Source organism: Rhopilema esculentum, chromosome 5 (assembly GCF_057945365.1).
Source record: "Rhopilema esculentum isolate cy_ngs chromosome 5, ASM5794536v1, whole genome shotgun sequence".
Classification (NCBI taxonomy): Eukaryota; Metazoa; Cnidaria; class Scyphozoa; order Rhizostomeae; family Rhizostomatidae; genus Rhopilema; species Rhopilema esculentum.
This window is the reverse complement of record NC_142819.1, coordinates 9903428-9923591: the sequence shown is the minus strand read 5'-3', so window position 1 is coordinate 9923591 and position 20164 is coordinate 9903428. Positions and strand designations below refer to the sequence as shown.

Sequence of the window (20164 nt, the reverse complement as noted above, 5' to 3'; positions counted from 1 at the left end):
AACAGGCCAAAGCTTCATAAATGCAAATTTTCCCTACTTTTGCGGCAGGCAGGTTCGCAGGAGTGCAAGTTTATAAGCTAAATATCTTTCCTGGAAGTCTCTTCTATCCCTGGAAGTCTTCCTGGAAGCTTTCCTGGAAGTCTCTTCATTCCCGGTTAAAGCATAAATTTTAGACATGGTTTGTGTTAGTTTCTTAATACATTAAAGATAACAGTTCTTCCAAATAAAGGATCCCAGGTTTGAAGGATTTGTGGTGCAAATTTATACCAAAAAATGTACATTTGCAAAATGCCCTCGAATACTTTATTATTTAATACTTTGCATAAATTTTCCCACTTTTTACAGATTAGATTCATTTGGACTTTACACCTTCAATATCGTTAAGTCACATACATTTGGCTATTTGAATTATTAATCCTGGATGGATAACGAAAATGGCTCGTGGAGTGTTACGTTCAAATTGAACCCTAGCAAGCACACCATTCTGTGGTAGAAAGTTCATAGTACGTGCACGTGTGTGTCCATACGCTGATTAAACTGCACCAGTTGCTCGAATCGTTCGATGTTGAATTACGTAAGTGCAATATCAACAGGCCAAAGTAACATAACTGCAAATTTTTCCCTACTTTTGCAGGCAGGTTTGCAGGAGTGCAAGTTTATAAGCTAAATAATGCCACTCCTGCAAAACCAGGGAATAAGTGGACGCATATTTTCAAGACATGCTTGAAAATAAAGAAAAACCGAATGGATAAAGGAAATGAAATATGGCATTATCATCATTAAATAGCAGAAGAAAAAAAAGCAACAGATTTTTAATTATATTAGGAAAAAATACTTTCTACGAGCACGTGCTGTACAATAGAATGGAACATTGTTCCGTTTTTCAATATTGCGTTTCTATAGCAACATACTATCAAATGTTTCTAAGACAACAAGACAACAGTTTTGCATGACATTTCTAGTAGAACGGTAGATTTATTCGCAGGTTCCCTTTAGCAAATAGACTGTACACCTTCCATCAAAACATGACAATTACCATCGCAAATGTTAGTTTTTACTGTGCTACTGTACTATTTTGTTACAACTGCAAAAGTTAAGATAATGGACAATATCGATCCTTATACGGGAAATTTCTCGGACGGAAAATCTTTCAGTAAGCATGTTAAAAAAATTATGACTGAAAACTACTAATTTTCAACAACTATAAATTGTATCTGGTAACATCTTCTTCGGTCTTTCTATCTTCATTTCTATTTTCTACCTTTTCTCTGCCAGAACTTTCTATAAGTTTGGTTTGTTTGAAATTTTATTATTATCTTTTTTGATTCTTTACATAGTCAAAAAGTATTTGAATTTCATTGTTGCATGTATACCTCTACGATTTATATCTTTAATCCTTTTGAAGATAGAACCACATCGTCGAAAGCATAGGGCTCGAATGCTCTAGAAAGTTGTTTCAGATTTTATTATGAATATTTGATGCGTAACTGCTGTACCTCTATAGAATTTTTTTGCTTTTGCCTTCTTTTTAATTCTATTAGAATCAGTGGCGTACCCAAGGGGGGAATAGGGGGGTCCGGACCCCCCCCCACTTTTCTAAAATATGGTCCTCGAGTATTGTCCAAAAACGATGTAAAACTCATTGGGGGGTAGTATACTGTATGCTTGTGTCAATAACAATTGTAAAATACTTTGCTAACTGTAGCTGAAATGAATCAAATAACGGGGGAAAATTTGCAAAAAGGGCGTTTCCCCGAATTTGCGAGTGTTTGAAGGGCGTGGTCCAAAACAATATCTGGAGGCTACGCCCCAGACCCCCCCAGAAGCCCTGGGTACGCCACTGATTAGAATATATGTGAAATCAAGATAAAATTAACTCCATCATGTCTTTTGTGAGTCTTCCGAGCTCTTAAAAGAGTCTCTAGAATCGAACCGTTCCAGCATGGTTCCAATGTAAACACGAACTGATGTAGATTCGCACTAATTTTTTGCGTTTACACTTGAACGGATCCAACAGTTTCCGTGTCAGTGTAATATCATGAAGTACTTGAAGTTTTATACGAACAGCACTTGTACGCTGACTTCCACGAGACAGCCTAGCATTGTTAAGGTTTCTTTGTTTTCAATTGTGACCTTTCCCCCTTTATCCCAGATTATGAGGAGCTACCCTCAAAGTAAAGGAAAGGAAATGAAGCTCTATGTTTCTTGGAAATTTTTTTGCGACTCAAGTATCTGGATCTCTAATACGTTGAATAGCTTGAATCTGCTTTTGTAAAAATCACTCTTTTTTCAAACGCTCTTTTTAAGAAACAGACAATTGTTGCCGAATATCGATTTTTTTTGATGCTCAAATGAATTTATGCTCAATGTTCTCTATGTTTTTCGAACTAGGTACTATAAAAAATTGTTACTAAGACCACTTGCATGACATTTTTAAAAGCACGACTGCTTAACTGGTAAACTCTGATCTGTTGCGTTAAAATAACAGAAGGTTTTAACAAACACACATTTTCCCTCTAATTGTTGAGCTTAGGATGAGCATAATTCTGGCAAAGTGGACCTCTCGATGCTTTATAAAGTGTGTTTTTGTAAAGAAAAAGAGTGTGTGCATGACTCTCTCATAGTCCGATTACCCTGTCAAATGATGTGGCTCTGTTTTTAGCTAAGATTACAGAAGAACAAAAGTTCTCCTCAAAGCCATCCCTGATTACGCTAAACACCAGCTCCTTTCTAACTTCAAAATTGAATGAGCTAAAAAAAATTATTATGAGGACTAAAGGTTATTGTTTGCAGTTCAGGCGCAAATTACAGTAAACAGTTTCAAAATACCAACACCCAAAATATGAGAATTACCAATGCGAATGTCAAGACCAGAGCTGCTAGGTTGAATTATTGACTGGAAGTATCACTTGTCTTCAGTTTCAGGGGCTGAATCACTTGAGTGTTTATACTGGAAATAAAAGATTAGATAGCGAACCATTTTCTCCTTCCACGACATTTTCAAAATACTAACATGGAATCACGTGTTCAAGTACGGTTAACACGTGTAATATATAGCATTCTTTGTTGCTAACAGTAACGAAACACTGAACAGTTCCCTTGTTTCCGGGGAAGTATCTCTTCGCATTTTAGCCTTAAAGGCATTGAGTCATGATAAATTGGAGTGGGTATACACAAAGTGCGAAAATCCGCTGTGATTTGGAGTGATTTTCATGACTGCGGTGCTATTGGTTGACCTGGAACTGATCACATGAACTCACCTCGTACTGATTGACAAAACAATTTCCATCAATAGCAAGTTGTCAACAACGGATGCTGATATCACATGAAACTGCAGCGATCACGCCGAAACCAAATGGCCCCTATCGAGAAGACCTATTTACCACAACTCAATGCGCACCTCTCATTAAGCGTATGAGTAGTATCAATAGGAAGGAGTTGAACTCATGATATGCATAAAGAGGCGAGTGGAAATTAGGTTGTTTGACAGGTGAATCTACTATCAGAGTCTTGAAAGTAGGGGTAAAACTAAAGGGGGCTTAAAGGTGCATACAAAGTCATCTATTTATCGACATAAACGGTTTTAGGATAGCGTCTTTTCTCATTTAAATATGTTAAAAGCAACACAACGTTTAGGTCGTGTCATTTGCTGCCCTGTCACGAAAATCTCTATTTTTGTTACTTTTTAACCGGGAATTAGAAAATGGCAGCACCCGTATGCGTTTACCAAAGAGTTTGAATAATATTGGTTAAAAAGCTACTAAAAAATTGTAAGATTCATTGAAGGGACGGTGCAATGGAGAACGAAGGCAATTTGGGCTGTGGGCTGAGCAGAACGATTTCGATTTTCGCACTGGCAAAAAGTCACCGATATGGAAAATGCTGCTTGAGAAAGTTGCTTGTCCAAAAATTTCAAAATAGATGAACAATACTAAAAAAGGATTTTCCAAGTCTGAAGGGCGTAGCCTGCGACACAGACCAGACGCAGAATTGAAGGGCATGAAAAATCCTTTTTTAGTAAAATTTATTTTTTTCCAAACCCCAGTTTTTTCGAGCTTGCAACGCCACTGACTGGGAGATTCTGTCTTTCCACACTTTGTCAAATCTTTCCTCTTGAAACAAGCTTTCAATAAAGCTAGCGACAATTGTTTTCATATATTTTGTGCGCTTGTTAGCTGCTTTTAATCCATTCCTTATTCTTTGGTCTTGAGGTTGATTTACTTGAGAGAAAAATCTTAACTATTCAGGACTCGAACACAGTAGAGAACTCGAGCCTTTCTGCCTGTAAATCTTGATATTCATTGTCAGAGATAAAGGTCAAATAGAGCGGCGCGGTACCTCTTAAGACGCGTCAATGAAAGTTTAGCAAGTACTTAGATACCATAGTAGATAAGACCATGGCTTGCTAAGAACAATAGTTTACAATGATACAATGATACAATTCACAGAGGTACTTTGAACTCACCTGCTCACGGACTGCATTATGTAACCATCAATTACATAACAGAAGACAGAAAACTAGCAACGCAATCTAAAATCAACACAAAGATGCGTCATTATACATATAATCCTAATATAAGAAAATAGTATACTCGCTTATGGCATTTTACGGAGAATACCTCGAAAGAAGTGCATTTCTTATTGCCCTTTCGTGAAAAATTCACAGTATGTGTGGTACAGTGGGTAGTTATAAAGATACAGCTTTTTTGGGGGGTGGGGAGGGGGCAGCACTGATAACCCAGTGTAACAACAGCCATATCTTACAAAATAAAAGTATTTTAGTTATGCAACTTATGTTTTTTGGGGTAGGGGGGCAAGGCCCCCCGGTATCTCGGTCCTTGGTTAATTAGGACAGCTGTCCACTTGATGTGGAAATACTCATTTATTAGATTGAGTCTGAAGGGTCCCGTGGCTCTCCTGCAACCATTGGGCAAAGGGCGTTTCCAAAATATTTCAAAGTTGGATGTATAAAACCAATCAGTCGATTCGATCAGTCGATTCTTGAAACGAAGTCAAACTAATCCGTTTTTTGCCTTGCGTTCACTCTGCTATGAAAACGGAGTCGTTTGAAAACGCTCATGAAAACGGATACTTTCGAATACGGTGCGTATTGAATACGTACACCAAAAACGGAGACATTTTAACACGCCAACAACGGCAACAAAATACGTGGTTTCTAGCACACCAAATCTTGCAAAATTGAAAATTCACAATGAACTGGTAGCTGTTACAACAAAGGTTTTCACGATTTGCTTTTATTTAATCTAATTCATAATGACGCCAATTTGTTGAGGATTCGTAAACGCCTCCTTTCCAAAATGAGGCCACCAACAGCGTTTTTGTTGGAGCAGTGTGAACACTTAGGCCTGGTTCAAACGTCGCGCTTCTCATGTGCGGAACCTAACTCGAGAATTGAGTACATGAGGGGCGCGATGTTTGAATCAATTTGGTACGGCAGATTTAGTTAGAAGCGGCACACTAGTTTGGATCGGCAGAGCTTGCCGAGCTGCACGGCTCCAGCACGGCACGGTTTCAAGCATCGAACTTGTCATGTACCGAACTCAATGCATAATTATATTTAATTTATTTTCCTTCACAGAATTCATTTCTTTCTTGGAGGGCGCATGCGTTTCAAACAAATATTTGAGATTGCGCGCCTTAACCAAGATACTTCATGTAACAATCCTAAAACCCATTTGGCGCGACATGATTAAGTTCGACGTTTGAAACGGGAGTCGCGCTAAACATGCTCAAGTGTCACTCCAAACAGAGTTAGGTTCGGCACATGACAAGTGGGTCGTTTGAACCAGGCCTTACCGTATTCAAATCATATCCTTTTGAAAACGGATAAGTGTGAACGGACAGCGTTTTCGTCAACGAAAACGGAGCGAAAGGCACCTGTAGAAAGATGCTATGCTGCTATGGAAAGAGCCTTAGAAGATGCACAAGTCATGGAGGGCTTCTTAAAGATACACAAGATCTATATAATCTCCAAACAAATCAATTCATCAAATTTGTCAAATGAATATAGTAGATGATCTTGTCCTCCCTTTTCTATTTCCTGAAAAAGCTCTTGCCTTGGCATTAGTGGCCGTATCCCTGGGCCTCTTATAAACCTGCAAACTAAGGAACTTTCACCCCTCCAGCCCCGCTGAGATGTTTTAAGTTAAAGATCTTAATTTAAAGAAAAACAAGACACCGCAACAGTCGAAGTCTCTAACACTGTGCTTTCAAACGGTGCAATATAAGCTGGATCCAATGGTTATTTTCGGGAATAAAAATGAAGACAGTATTGAAATCTTGTTAGTTTCAACAGCACTCTAAACAACGAGAACTATGCACTTCAACAATTCTTGACTTGTAGGTAGAAAAGTGTAGATATAGTATGCTAGTGTATTAGTTTGTCCTGTTTCCACTTTTCTGTGCTATTTAAAATTTTGAAATACGAGTGGCCTATCTTATTTATTACTATCAAAAATTTTGGAAAAACATTTTGTCAAAACAAGGGGAAAAGTTCCTAAAACACCAGATGACAGCAGTTCAATTACCGCAGCATTTTTAAAGTATTGTCAATACAGCATTTTCGATAAAGCATCATAGAAGAGTAGACTACTGATTTCTTGAAAAATATGTTCCAATGGGTACAGCCCGGCTCTATGATGAAAGTCACTTGCGAACACCAACATTGAAAATAAATTGGTAACAGCAAAAACTACTGCAGAAAGAAAAGCCATCTTGCCCTGAGGGGAAAGAGGATTAACGCTAATAATGTTCCCATACGATGAGAAAGTATGGGTAAACTAACCCCGTATTACCTTCAATTGATATACTATCACGAACAAATATATGGTTATAGTCATAAGCAATCTATGTCACGAACATTGCAACATAAATACATGAATTTTTTATAAGAAACAAAGGTCCGGTGCTGGTAGGCAGTTTCTTAAATTTTCTGGCTATTTTTCTATCAAAAGTTCGGAAAACTAAAACTGTTTTTTTCAATTTGGGTAGGGTTGTTTCGAAAAATTGAGCCTACCGTTTCTTATAACCTGTTTCTTTTAAAAAAATGTCCACCAAAAGGGCGTAGGAGCATGATGACGGGGTTCCAGAACAAATATATTTGGTACACCTGCGACTACAGATCAAAAACATCCCACACAAGATTTGCAAAAGTCAATCACTGAGAAGACAGATGTCGGCTAACCTAAAATGAAATCCTTATGACGAACAAAGCATCATTAAGGTCGATGTTTGTTGTGATATTTTCATCTTCAAAGGAAACGAAAACATACTTTAGCTATGGGTCAAGTTTGGTAGGGTGCAAATATGAAGACGTTAGCCGCTGTATTTATTTGTAGACCATTTCAATAAAATAGTGTTTCAGTAATGTTTCGAAAAACGTGGGCGCATAGAAAACCTTTCGCGAGGCGATTATAGATTATGTTACAAATTTGTCTGCAAAATGGAGGTCAAACAGCATAACAAAATCAAAAGATACACGAATAGTAGAGGTTTTTGAAGAACCTCCAGGATGGAATTGCGAAAATTCTATCACGTTGTTCGCACCGTACTCACTTTACTCGACAGTCTTCAAATTAAGAATCAAAACAACTTTTGACAATTATTGCGATCTCAAAAGCAAAGGCCATAACGAAAACAAACTAAAGAGAAACATGTAGTGGCAGCGATATGAATTTCAGGTTTCATTTCAAAAACGTAGTAAGACAAGGTTTTTCTTGTCTAGTATATTTTCTGATTGCTCAAACTTGAGGAATGTAAATTTTTACAAATTTCAAGGGAGATGCCCATCAAACCTAACTTGTGCTAAAGTTTCTTTAGAAATTTCACCAAAACTAGTTTAAAATATCGACACGTCAAAATCATTTTTGAGCAATCCATTTTCAGCGACTTGACCTGTAGACTCATCGGCATCCAGCATATCAATTTCTTTCTGTGAATGTCGAATTGGCTTTTTCGCTGGTACATAGGCGTTGATAGCATCTGGTAAAACATTAAGAGTCCGTTCAGTCTCATTTAGGTTCGCTAACACGGAGCCAGCCTTTACTTTGTTCAAGTCGCTTTCGGTTAGGGACCACGATTTCAACATTGCACCATCTCCGAAATAGGTTGCGTCAACTTGATGTTCCAACTGTAACCCACAATCTTGAATAGGGTATTTTGAAAAGTATCTCGACAGCTCTTTTTCATCATTATCACATGTACCTTTGCCTTTTGTTAATTTCTCTGAAAATATGATATCATTAAAAGGCTCGACGACTTTCCAAAGATTTTTTAACTGCACCAGTTGATTTTCGTCTATATTGAGTAGCCCAACAATTGTTAATGTTTCCGAGGTAGGATTTTGCAAGCAATAATGCAAAAGCTTTTCTTCTAATACCTTGTTACGTGAAGAAGGCTGAACGTCCCTCAAGACACGAATTAAAAGCCTATTTAAAAATTTTATTTTGAAATGATTCATTGGATATCGCTCTAGATAACTCAAAACAAAATTTAGCAACTCAGAAAAGAATTGTTTTGATTTTTCGCGAATCCATTGAAGCAATGGCCTCCACAAGTCAATGAAACTTTCTATTGGGTCACTGCTACCATTTTCAGTCAGTTCTTGAAGGTGATTTTGGGTTGGAATCAACACTGACTCTTTAAACAACTCAGGCAATAAGTAGCATCTGGAAAAAAGCAACATAAATACATGATACATGATACAAATACATGAATAACAAAGATAATATTGACTGAATAAGATTAAAAAAGCACACACAATATCTTAGCAAATAGCAGTGCCTTCGAACAATAGCCTAAAAAAGGATAATATTTTTATCTTTCAACTGAAAATCTTATTAGCATGATTTGCGAAGCTACTTCCAGTTACCCAAATGATTGTTTATAACTATAATATTCGATTAGGAGATCATTCATCGACATGAAACATCATATCACGAGGAGTTGCAGGTGCCCAGTCAGCTGTTGAATGTTTGGTCGACAATTCATTGAAGATTTAAACTAAGACAATATCTAGCGTGTAGGAGGGATCGTAACTGAGATTAAGTAGTGGATATGCTTGAAACTACGATAAAGGTTAAGTTTTGACAGCAAGCGTCCAACATAAATTAACAATAAACCTGATGACTTGAGGAGAGCATAGCTTCTTTCCAAGCTCTGGGCTGATGTTGCTAATGACCTTGCTACTGCCAATTCCAGAAGGCCACTGCCCACACATGTACTCATTCAAAAATTTATGAAGGTTCTCTTGGAAATCTTTGTCCATGTAATTGAGATGTACATATGTTTTCTCCCAGTAGTTTTCTTTAAGCCATGCCAATGCAGTTTCGGCAGCCGCATGTAAAACATTAGTCGAAGGCAATGAAGAATGTGTAGCATCATGACGTAAATTCACTAGCCAATCTGGAATGCCTAATTCCTCTGCAACTGAATTCACTGATCTAGCATAAAGACCTTTCTGCACTACGAAGTAAGACCGATAGTAATTTATCACTCAACCATAAAAATCTATGATTTGGTTACATCATTTCAATTATCATTTCAGTTGCTTTTATTCAGGTTTCCCGCAAATTCAGCGACACAAGGAAAAGTTGCAAGGCGATCTCATCTTTAAAGCTGCATTTATGGACCAGAGACAAAAAAGTGAAAATAATCATTTTCTAGCAGGCAGACGGAAAAAGTGCAGATAATATTTTCCTAGTGCAAATATTTTTGTTAAATTATGTCTTTATCTTTTATTTTGTTATTGAATTTACCCAAATTTGTCAGTTTTCTTGTAATCTGCAAGCAAGTGAAAGCACTTAAAAGCTTTCAAATTGGCATTGATTAAATGGAGGAAGTTCATATTCAGAATGAAAATCTCCCAGCACCAGCTCGTGTTATATTTGCTGTATCAAGAAAACTTTACATATTTGGGAAGATCATCTTAAATTAAGCAGCATATTGCAAATAATACAAAAAACTAGAGAAAAATTAACAAAACGCTATTAATCATCCTCTTAACATCTTTTTAGAAATAATTGAATCTTGTAAGGGATAAACGCAAGAGATTATTAGCCTAGTATATTAATTCCTTATTTAAACACTTTTTCATACCTCCCATTGACATGTTTTTCATACCTGTCAATGTTTAACTGTCAATTTAGAACGGCCCCTCCAGTTTGTTGGCAAATGGGAACTGAAAAGCTTCTGTTGAGCACAATAGCTAGCAACGACCCTGATTAGTGAATAAGATCCAATGAAAAATTGTGTACTGCAAAAGAGTATGCAGATTCTAACAGTTCTCCATGTCAGCTCACCCATGCAAAATTAGTTCAGCTGTATGTTAACTTCTTTAGCTTATAACAAAGTGCATAAACAGAATCTCTACATAAGACAAAAAATGATTCTGCACCAGTTTCAAATTGTGGCATGTTGTGTCAGACTTATCTCGTTTATTGATTGTGAATTCTGAGTCAGTATTTTCTTGAGCCACTTCCTAGTGTCTTGGAAATCTTAAATAAAACATTACCATAGAGAGAAATTATTGGTGGTTGTGTATGTTTAATGCACAAGATCTCATTAGAAAACATAGCAGCTTGTAGTTCGATGAGTGCATGCAGCTGTTGTTTTTTTCAGTGCAGCAGTTCAACTCTGTAAGCAACTGGCAACCTCTTTTTGCTGATCACACAGAATGTGCTTATCAAAACAGAGTTTCATCATAATGTTATAACAGCAAATTTTAATTATAAAATAATCTAATTATTCATGCAAATAGCATAAAATTGTTATGTTCTTTTACAAAATTTGGAGGTGATTATTCAACATTGAAATTCAAAGAAACTGTTGTTTTTGGAAGAAAAGAAAATAGATATGGCTAAATAAACATTGGGGGGTGCACAAGTAGACATTTTCCTTGAGTTAGTTGAACTGACAGGAACATTTTTCTCAAAATTAATGTAGAAAGTGTTGCCAATGGTGGGAAGTTTTGTTTGATTGAGTGTTAATCATGGAATAACGCCTAATGGCATCACAAAAGTGGTTTGAATTTCAAAGGGCATGTTATTGACAACAGTGTACTTTATCAATACTTTTTTGACTCTTTATCAGTGGTGTTATTAAAGGGGATGAACACATCCCATTAATCTTATTGATAAATTTGTTTGGCATAAAAAGCTCAGAAACTAGGATATAACTCCCACTGCAGTTTTGGAATCCATCTACAGAAACATAAAAAAGTTGCTTGTTAGACAGAATAAGTTCATTTCACCTTACAACTTCATTGGAAATTTTCTTGACATGCAAGCGGCACTGATTGGGCAACCTCAACAAACATGCGTTCATGTTTCTGATTGGCCTATTTTGACCCACAATTGGGCATATATTATTCCTGGCACTGAGTTTTTGACCAATGTTCTGATGTTTTATACTATGAAGAGCGTCAAACAAAAAGCTTTAGTAGATAACATGTTTCAAAATGTTTGTTCTTTTCAAAGCCCTTCTTAAATCTGTACCACAAAAAAGCCAAGCCCCTTGAAAATAATTTCCTACAACTATGCCCTCCAAACCCTCAGAAAAGTAGTTTATATTATTATACGCACACCCTATGCATGTTTTTAGTAAGACAATATTTTTTTTTCTAAGAAAATGCAAATAAATGCCATCAAATTATAAAACACCTTCAAAACATCTTTGAAAAAATGAATTGCCTGAAATAGTTAGAACCTCTTTAGTCTGTGGACCTAATGAGTGAGAAAATGCCCACTGGTGCAAGTATTGTAAAAAACAATATTGCATGTTTTAAAAATTCTTTGGTGTACTTGTAAAGTTATTTCCCCGAAAGGGAAAATTGATAAAAACAGAAAAGATGCCAGAAAAAAACAAGCAATCTCAAGAATCATTGTGAAGATTAAGTGGAAAATGGCACACTTATCCATGGGCTCCGACAAAGGTGGAAAGTGAGGGGGGGGGGGGGTCAATGGAAAATTAACACCCATAACAAAATATTTTGAAAAAACTTTATTGTTTTGCAAAAAAGTGGGGGGGCCCCCCCTTCGTGTCGGAGGCCCTGTTCTCACAAGTGCACTCTTGCTCTTTGGGCGATTGCTTATCCCCAGTGTGGGAACCATGTAGGTTACGCCAAAGATATCTGGCGTGGACTATCGATATCCCATGATATTCTATATTTTATTGGAGTGTATCCGGTGTGAACTTTACATGGATTTCACCCTGGGCTCTGGGCTTCGATACCTCATCGACTAACAAATCTAGGCTGGCACTGGCACACTGGCATTCTCTTCGATATAATAATATTTTAGCTGGCAAATACCTTGGTCGACCATTCCATTTACGAATCTCACTAGAGCCATAGCAATAGCAAGTCTTGATTGAAACAACTGGCACGAATTTGGAGAAGATCGCTCATTTGACAATTTCGCAGCTGCAACAAGAAGATAAGTGCAGTCAACAGCAACGGGAAGTTTCGCTTCATCTCTGCTTCTCCAGACATCTATCATTTTGAGCGCTTCATCCTGATGGGCGAGATCTTCATACGAAAATATCATTTCATAAACCTTCGTCCATTCTTGCCAACTTTGCCAACAAGTTGACCTAAACTTTTCCGCCATCTTTGAAACAAACACCTCTCACGTGCTTTGAAGAAGAGCTTCATATTCCACTGCGAGGCTACTGAGAAGGCATTTATTTGTATACAATCAGGTACACGATACATTCGATTTAATGGTTGCTGGAAAATGGATAGTGTAAACGCGAAATTGGATGTCAAAATAGCTGTTTCGACCAAGTGAAACTTCCTTTTAAAAAGTTGGACGTGTTCATTTTTCGTTCAACTTTTTGCTATTGTATTCTTTGAACATCCTTCGAACCTATTGTCTTTATTGACGTGCACTGCACTTCAAGGGCTTTACTTCATCAGCCAGGTTATTTTTTGATCACGCTCCTTTCTGAAATTCTTATAAATGGCTGCAAAGAGTCAAGAATTAAAAAAGGCAAAAAGTTTATAAATTTGTTGAGGGAGGAAAACTGTCTTTGGGACAAAAGATCGCATCTGTATCTCAATAGAGATGCAAGACAAACAAAATTAACGAGCCTTGCTGATAACTTTATCTTTCCTGGTATTGCCTCTCGCAGCCTTGTGTTAATTTTTTTAATATCTAAAGCAATGAATTGCAAGAGCTCATCGATATTTTCGCAAAACATTCTCAAGAACATTTCATATTCGTCGACTTCTTCCAGACGGAATTCTCGCAAAAGCGTGTTATCAATTCCTAGTTCATTTCTTTGGGTCAACCAGGGCTTAACCCAGACGAATCTTTGTTGCCTATTTAATTTGTTGCGCATACTTTTTAATTTTTTATAAACAATTGCCATCATACCGGAAGCAGCAGCACATTTCTCATCAAAGTCAATGATAAAACGAGGCGACGCTTTAAAAAACTGATTAAATTTAATGGATGAGTGTAAACGGAGACATTTTTTCATTTAAATGGACCGTTCATTGAATCGAATCCATAAAAATGCACAGTGTATTTCAGCCTTTACTTTTTGGCTCTTTTCGCTCATTTAAAACTCCCCCTCAAAGGCCCTAAACACTTTTTTGCCTCAGGTGGCGCAAAAAGCTTTTTTTATTAACAAAAACAAAGGGAATAACAAAATTTGGTTTTTATTGGTACATGGCGATGTATAGTTCAAACTAACATCAAACTTTTGAAAATGCAGTTAATGCAGAAAAGACAAAACTAGATTAACATATCATAACCTAAGTTATATCGTCAAATTGTCACGCGTACTACCGAAATACTGTTGCTCATGGGCTTAGCAGAGGCTAAAAGTTTAGGCAGGCCTCGTATGGGTCTTGCCCAAATATTGTTGCTGCATTGAGTTTACGTTTCAAACTGGGCCTGAATTTCGAAAAATTTTGCTTTTAAAAGTTCCTTACTAGTATATGTTAATTGAATCTAAAGTTACTGATACTAACCCTTTTCTCTTTATTCACAATCTTTTTCTTCTATTCTTGTCTAATCAATGTTGACAATCAAAATGTGCTTCAGTACCTTTTCAATGCAATTAGAATTAGTTTGTTGATATCTAATGAAAATTGAGCTCTTCTCGTCAAATTTTGTAATTATTTTGACATCAATTTCCTTGATTTATCTCATGTGTGATTGCTTTTAATATAGAATGGAATAAGAACTTTTCGTTTTTCCTTGGCATCTAATGTATTTAAAATTAAAACATCCCAGTTTCACCAAAATCTTTTCTGTTGTTTTCAAAACACAAGACTTGCTGGTTGTCTCCATTTCAAAGATTTCAATAATATATCTTCAATATACTTGGTGCACCTAAAAAATGGATCATTGCCACATTTAAAAAAAAGGAGCTCTCAGGCTTCAGGCTTGTTGGAACTTTTATCAGGAGGAACCTCTGTTGGTAAGAAAAAGCACTGGTATGATTAAAATTATTGAAGATCAATTAAATTGAAGACAACTATACTAAAATAAACCATTGCTGTGATGGCTACCCTTGCATTTCAATAAAGCAACTTCAACTTTATGTAACTTGTTTTGGGCAGAGAAACTGAAGACAATTTTTTCAATATAAATTTTAATATTAATTAAAATTTTGAAAATATTCAATATTAATTTTGAAAAAAACATATTATAAAAAGAAACGGTGGAAGCTGAATGCTAATGAAAATCACTGGTTTTAAATCAGCCAAATAAATCTTCAGACGACAAAAGTTTCAAGTCATGTCTGTCACGAAATTATATCATACCTTTAAACTCGATAGTCCTTCCATTGACAATGTGGGTTACTCTTGCTACTGCCAAAATTTATCTTGCAATGAATTTAGCCTCGTTCATGTTTTATGACTCATGACGCATTTGACGCGTCACCGCGTACGTGAGAGCAGCAGCACCTGTTTTGCGAAGTGACATGAGCGGGTTTTTAATAGTTATGTGACCTGGTTGGAATGGATGGGATTTTGTAACAACCTTGGATAACACTGCTTTAAAACGACACAGCTGTCACTTTGCTACATCAACCTTGTTTTTTCTGTGGTTTACAATTATTTGCTAACAAAGAATTCCTAAAAGTTCTGGACCAATATTTTGTTTGCTGAAATTAATCTTTTTTGAATGACCGAAAATCTCTGCATATAACGTTTATTTTGTCAAATTTTTTTATTTAAGAATTTCTAGACAAATTGCTTGTTGCAAATATGAGAGTATTTTACTGAAGTTTTTCAATTAGTTTACAATCTGCGACAAAATGCATCTTTCTTCCAGTGTGACAATATGGCAATTTCGGAATTATGCCAACATTATCATAAAATTAAGCTAAATTTCAAATCAAGGCTATCCTGTTTGAAAAAGAGGCCAGCACATGCACAAATTAAAAAAGGTGCCCAAAATGTGAATATAGAATTTTTAACTGCAACTTTAAAAAATGAATATAAACAGCTATGAAAACCAGCGCAATTAATTACCTCCAAATACAGGCTTCATTAATACCCTTGCTGCCTTGTACTGATATGTTAGATAGCGTCTAAATTTACTCACATAACGATAGCCACATATGCGGGTGTAATGGAGTAACGATAAGCCGCGGATCACATATCAATGGAAACAATGTCTTTCTTAAAAAAAATTATGCCAGAATTATGCTAGATTTCAAACTATGCCAGACTTCATGCTATAGGACGATTTTTGGCCAAAATTATGCTAAAAGCATGGTATTATGCTAGTTCTTGTAACACTGGACTTTCTTCATTGCTACGAAGGCAACTTCTTACGAAAATGTCTTGAAAGCTTCGTCCACAAGAAAACATACTCTCTTTTCCACTTTCTTTTCAATGTGGCCCACTGAATTCATCTAAAAATTGAAGAAATTATGTTGAATTGAGTTATGAACACTGTAAAGAATCCTAAGAATTGTAATCTTAAAATTCTTTGTTATGGCTTTGCATGTTTTCGTCCCGACCCATCTATTTGTTTTTGAAACTGTCATTACTAGTTAATCAGTATCCTGAACTTTTATTTTTGACTTATAAGGAAAGTAATAATATTGGCTTTTCAGTCAAACTTGCGACTAAAATTGCCTCAGAAATTCATTCCACATTGCATTATAAAATAACAGGAAAATACAAAGAAAGTTCTCTATTCCGCCTATCGGCTTATCCATATAATTTTGTTCCACAGCTATAGGATTACTAGAGGTCTCATAGCAGTTTGCAGACGGAAAAGTAATTAAAATTTTCACAGCTGAGCATCACTTAATGAGCACTCTAGGTAGCAATCGTTCCATTGAAGATCCAGGCAAAAATGACTAGAAAAACAACTTAGTGGCTAGAATAAACATTTCAATTCATAATTTCTTGCTTGTACAAAGATCCTTAGCATAAAGTGAACGCTAGAAGAAATCAAATTTAGGAAACTAATACACCTGCAAATGTGCGTGTGGAAGTTCTGCTCTGCAGTTTAAATAGAATGCTTTACATGCTCCAGACTCGAGATATGTTCTTTCGACTACTTTCTTGTGCACTGTCACTGTCACATTTTTGACTCATACAGGCACGAACATTTTTAGTCACCGTTTCCAGATAAGCAAGAGAAAGTCGTGATGTCTTTTAGAACCTCTATCGCTTTTTGACACTAGTGAAGAATTCTACTTTAATGGTTCCTGACAAATACATTATACTATTTTACCTGACAACCGACAGACTACTTGCAGAAGTTGAGATTATGAAGATAAAGGAAGAGCAACTCAAGCATCCTCGTATCCATTTTCAACGTATTTTGAATACTTCTTCCATTCTTGAGAAGGATTTTTGTGAAATTTTCCTAAAGAGCCAGCTGTCTGCAGAGCTCAAGGGAGTCCAACTGACAAGAATAAAAAATATTTGCACTGCGGTTGTCAGCAAAATAATTCATTAAAAGCGGTGCATCGAAAGGTATAGCAGGGCTGTGCAGTTGAGATCAATCGTGAATAGAAATACTTACAGAAGTCTCTTAGAGTGAATACCCTTTCCTGCAAAGATTTATCGTATTTCATCATGTAATTGAAATTATCAATTATTCAACGGGTAGTTCTTTCATGTTAAGGCAGAATTTCTCGTGCAAAGATTATGTGAATAACAGGATTACTCGGGCCTAATCAAGTCTTTTAAAAAGTGCTAAATTTTTCTAATTATCTAACAATTTGTAAATTAATGAAATTTTGTACATTATCGGGTTTGTCATTCCAGACTTGAGGAATTTCTCTGCAAGGCCATTGATCACAGGGAAAATTATGCCCCTTCCAAAAATCGTTACTCGGGGATGGTTAATGATTCGCCCGAAGAACTAAAACCAAGATAGTATTTGCTCCATTTGAATTTGCAAGCTGTAGTTCGTATTTTAATAGAAAGGAGTAACTGAATGACATCTCACACTAGAAAGCATGTTTGCGCTTTCCTAAAAAACAATCAAATCACAACATGTCGCAGTTGGTATTTTTCAATGTATCGTCTACAAGTACAAATTTGGACAAATGGAAAACAACTGTCTCTTGCTACATCGTAGCAAGTTTTAGATCCTATTTACATGAGAACCGGACCAGATCGGATCCAAAAGTATCCGGATACTTGTGGATCCTATGCCAGGCGTTTACACGGGATCCGATCAAAATTAATTTGCGTTTCAAGATGTTATCTACAGATAGCACGCATGCGCCTTTCAAAAATTGGCGTGCATCCGACGTTTTTCATGCAAAACTAAGAGTCCAAAGTAAACACGGGGGAGGTAAAGCAACTCACAATTCAACCTGAAAGAGCTGTCACAAAAGACAGACTCACAGCAAAATTGAAAATATAAAACATGCTCTAAACATATTTTGAAGACTTTTGGATTCATCTTATCGTACAAATATTTCAACACAGTAGTAAGTCAACTTCGTGTTTAGTTTTCTGACACCAAGCTGACGGAATACATGTATTCAGAGCACTTCGAATGGACAATTTTTCTGTCTGACTTTCGAAAAAAACGTAAACGGATCCGACCTAGATCAGATCCAACTGTTTGCACGTGATTCGGTCCAGTTCGGATTCATACTGGATCACCTCTGAAGGCGATCCCAAAAGTGTTTGGATAGCGGATCTGAAAGTATACGGATCCACCGGTTCCCGTGTAAACGAGAAGCCTTTCCGATCCGAATCGGATCCACTCTCGTGTAAACGGGGTCTTACTGTATATCTTGATGGTATAATATATAACCTTCTGTATAAAGCTGATTTCTGCTAACTGGTCAAATCAATTATAAAATTTCTTACTTCATTCCAAGCCATTAAACTTTATGTCCCCTTTAATCTTTGCTTGTAAATTTCATTTTATGTTCTACTCTTTACCATAATCGCATAATTTTCTAGTTTTAAGCTTTATGTAATGGCTGAAGGGTTGATATAGCTAATTTATCCCTGTGCTCCTTGACATTTTTTATTAAATATTTAAGTTGTAGGACTTCATTTAATCTAGGCACTAGTTTGAGTTGCCTTTTAACAGCCATATTCTAATGATTTGAAAATGAAACAAAGAAATCCGAATGATGTAAAAACATTATAGACCAAACAAAGTTACTTTGGGTTCTAATACCCTACAATCATTGGGTCCTCATATTTGGAATGGGCTACCAAATGAAATAAAATTTGCAAAAAAATTAAATAGCTTCAAACATGATAAAAAAATGGAATGGTTCAAACATGTCAGTATGTCTCTTAAATTTGGCTTTTGTATTATATTTTAAAAACATTTAATCAGAATCCAGAAAAGTTGCTAACGGTCCTCCAGACAAAAATATCCCAGAAGGCAAACCTTCTTCACAAAACAATAGAAAGTGGGCGTGACTTGGGTGTGTCACTGGATCTTTTAGTGTTTTTCGTGAGCCTTCCTCCGGTCAGTGACCGCGCAACCGTAATGATTTCCTGACCCTGCATTTAATTTTAATGTACATTTTTCCATTTATTCATTAATTCTTGTAGTTAGTTATCGATTTGGATCAGTTTGCATTGTACAGATGATTCTGTATATAGTGAGTTCTTCTGTATATCTGTATATTCTGTATAAATGATCGATATGAAATAAGTAAATACACACACAAACAAACTCCTGCAAGCTTTTGAAAGCGATTTACAATTTTGTTCTTAGATTCTCTTCCTTTTCAAAACATCTGAATTTTTAGATGTTGACCAGCAACGCAAGAATACTTTGTAGAATGAACGGAGAATGATATCAGCATCTTTTAAACACTAATGGAATGTTCAAATGGGTTTTAATGACGATCGTAAGTCTCAAGAGCAGGGCCGCTGAAAGGGGAGGGGCAAGGAGGGAAATTGCCCCAGGGCCTCGAGGCCTAGGGGGCCTCATAAAGTAATGATTTCCATTTTGAGAATGAAATTGATCAAGCGTAGCAAAAGTATGCCTAGAAATAGTTAAAATGTTTTAAACGATTGCAAGAAAGGCCTGCAAGAAATTTTCTGAGATGCATTCAAGCTAATCTGAAAGGGGTTAGTCGCAAAAATGTCAAAAAATTAGCAAAAGGTGAAACATCTAATGGAGAATCTAATCATTTGGCTGTTACTCGACGTTACATATTTGTGGCTTGTCGCGCAATAATATTTTGCCGGGTGAAATATTTTAGCCTTTACTGATTTACGTGTATTTATTGTTGTTTATTCTCGTCGCATTCTGATGTTTCTTATTTGCTACATTTTTATCGACTTTTCGCCGCAAGAACTCCTTGGAGCCCGTCGAGCAGCCTGCTACAGTGACCTTTTCTTCATTCACACAAAATTCCCTATATTGTTGGTTTATTCAAATGTATAAATATCGCTTTTAAAATATTGAGAAATATTTCAAAAAAGGGACATATGTATAAATAAATAGTAGCCTATCTGCAGGGGTATCTGCAAAATGCTTGCATTTAGGAATAAGTCTGTTTTGAATTAATTATAGCTAGTTAATTTCGCCCAAATTCAGTATATCTCAGTATTAATTTTTCAACAGTAATTACAGTCAAAATCTTGTGCTAAATCATTACCGTAACGGGATGTTTTTTAAAAAATAATGCTAGAGTATTCTTGAATGTTGTTAATTCATCACTTTAAACTGCA

General features: G+C 36.2%; 1 protein-coding gene across 1 annotated transcript; it reads right to left on the bottom strand.

Moving 5' to 3' along the window:
* Nucleotides 1–7730: 7730 nt before the first annotated feature.
* LOC135689786 (uncharacterized) lies at nucleotides 7731–12680 on the bottom strand. Its single transcript, XM_065207131.2, has 3 exons — nucleotides 12329–12680; nucleotides 9141–9483; nucleotides 7731–8687 (listed from the first exon to the last, which is right to left on the bottom strand). The coding sequence occupies exons 1-3, from the start codon at nucleotides 12624–12626 to the stop codon at nucleotides 7859–7861; spliced, it is 1470 nt and encodes a 489-aa protein (XP_065063203.2). The 5' UTR covers nucleotides 12627–12680; the 3' UTR covers nucleotides 7731–7858.
* Nucleotides 12681–20164: the final 7484 nt, after the last annotated feature.

Bases quoted from the DNA above. Each gene is read 5' to 3' on its own strand.
- LOC135689786 (XM_065207131.2), bottom strand. From the start codon at position 12,626: ATGGCGGAAAAGTTTAGGTCAACTTGTTGGCAAAGTTGGCAAGAATGG. The intron at 9,484-12,328 runs GTATTTGCCAGC...CTTACTTCGTAG, and splicing joins AAATGGAATGGTCGACCAAG to TGCAGAAAGGTCTTTATGCT. The intron at 8,688-9,140 runs GTTTATTGTTAA...GCTTTTTTCCAG, and splicing joins TGCTCTCCTCAAGTCATCAG to ATGCTACTTATTGCCTGAGT.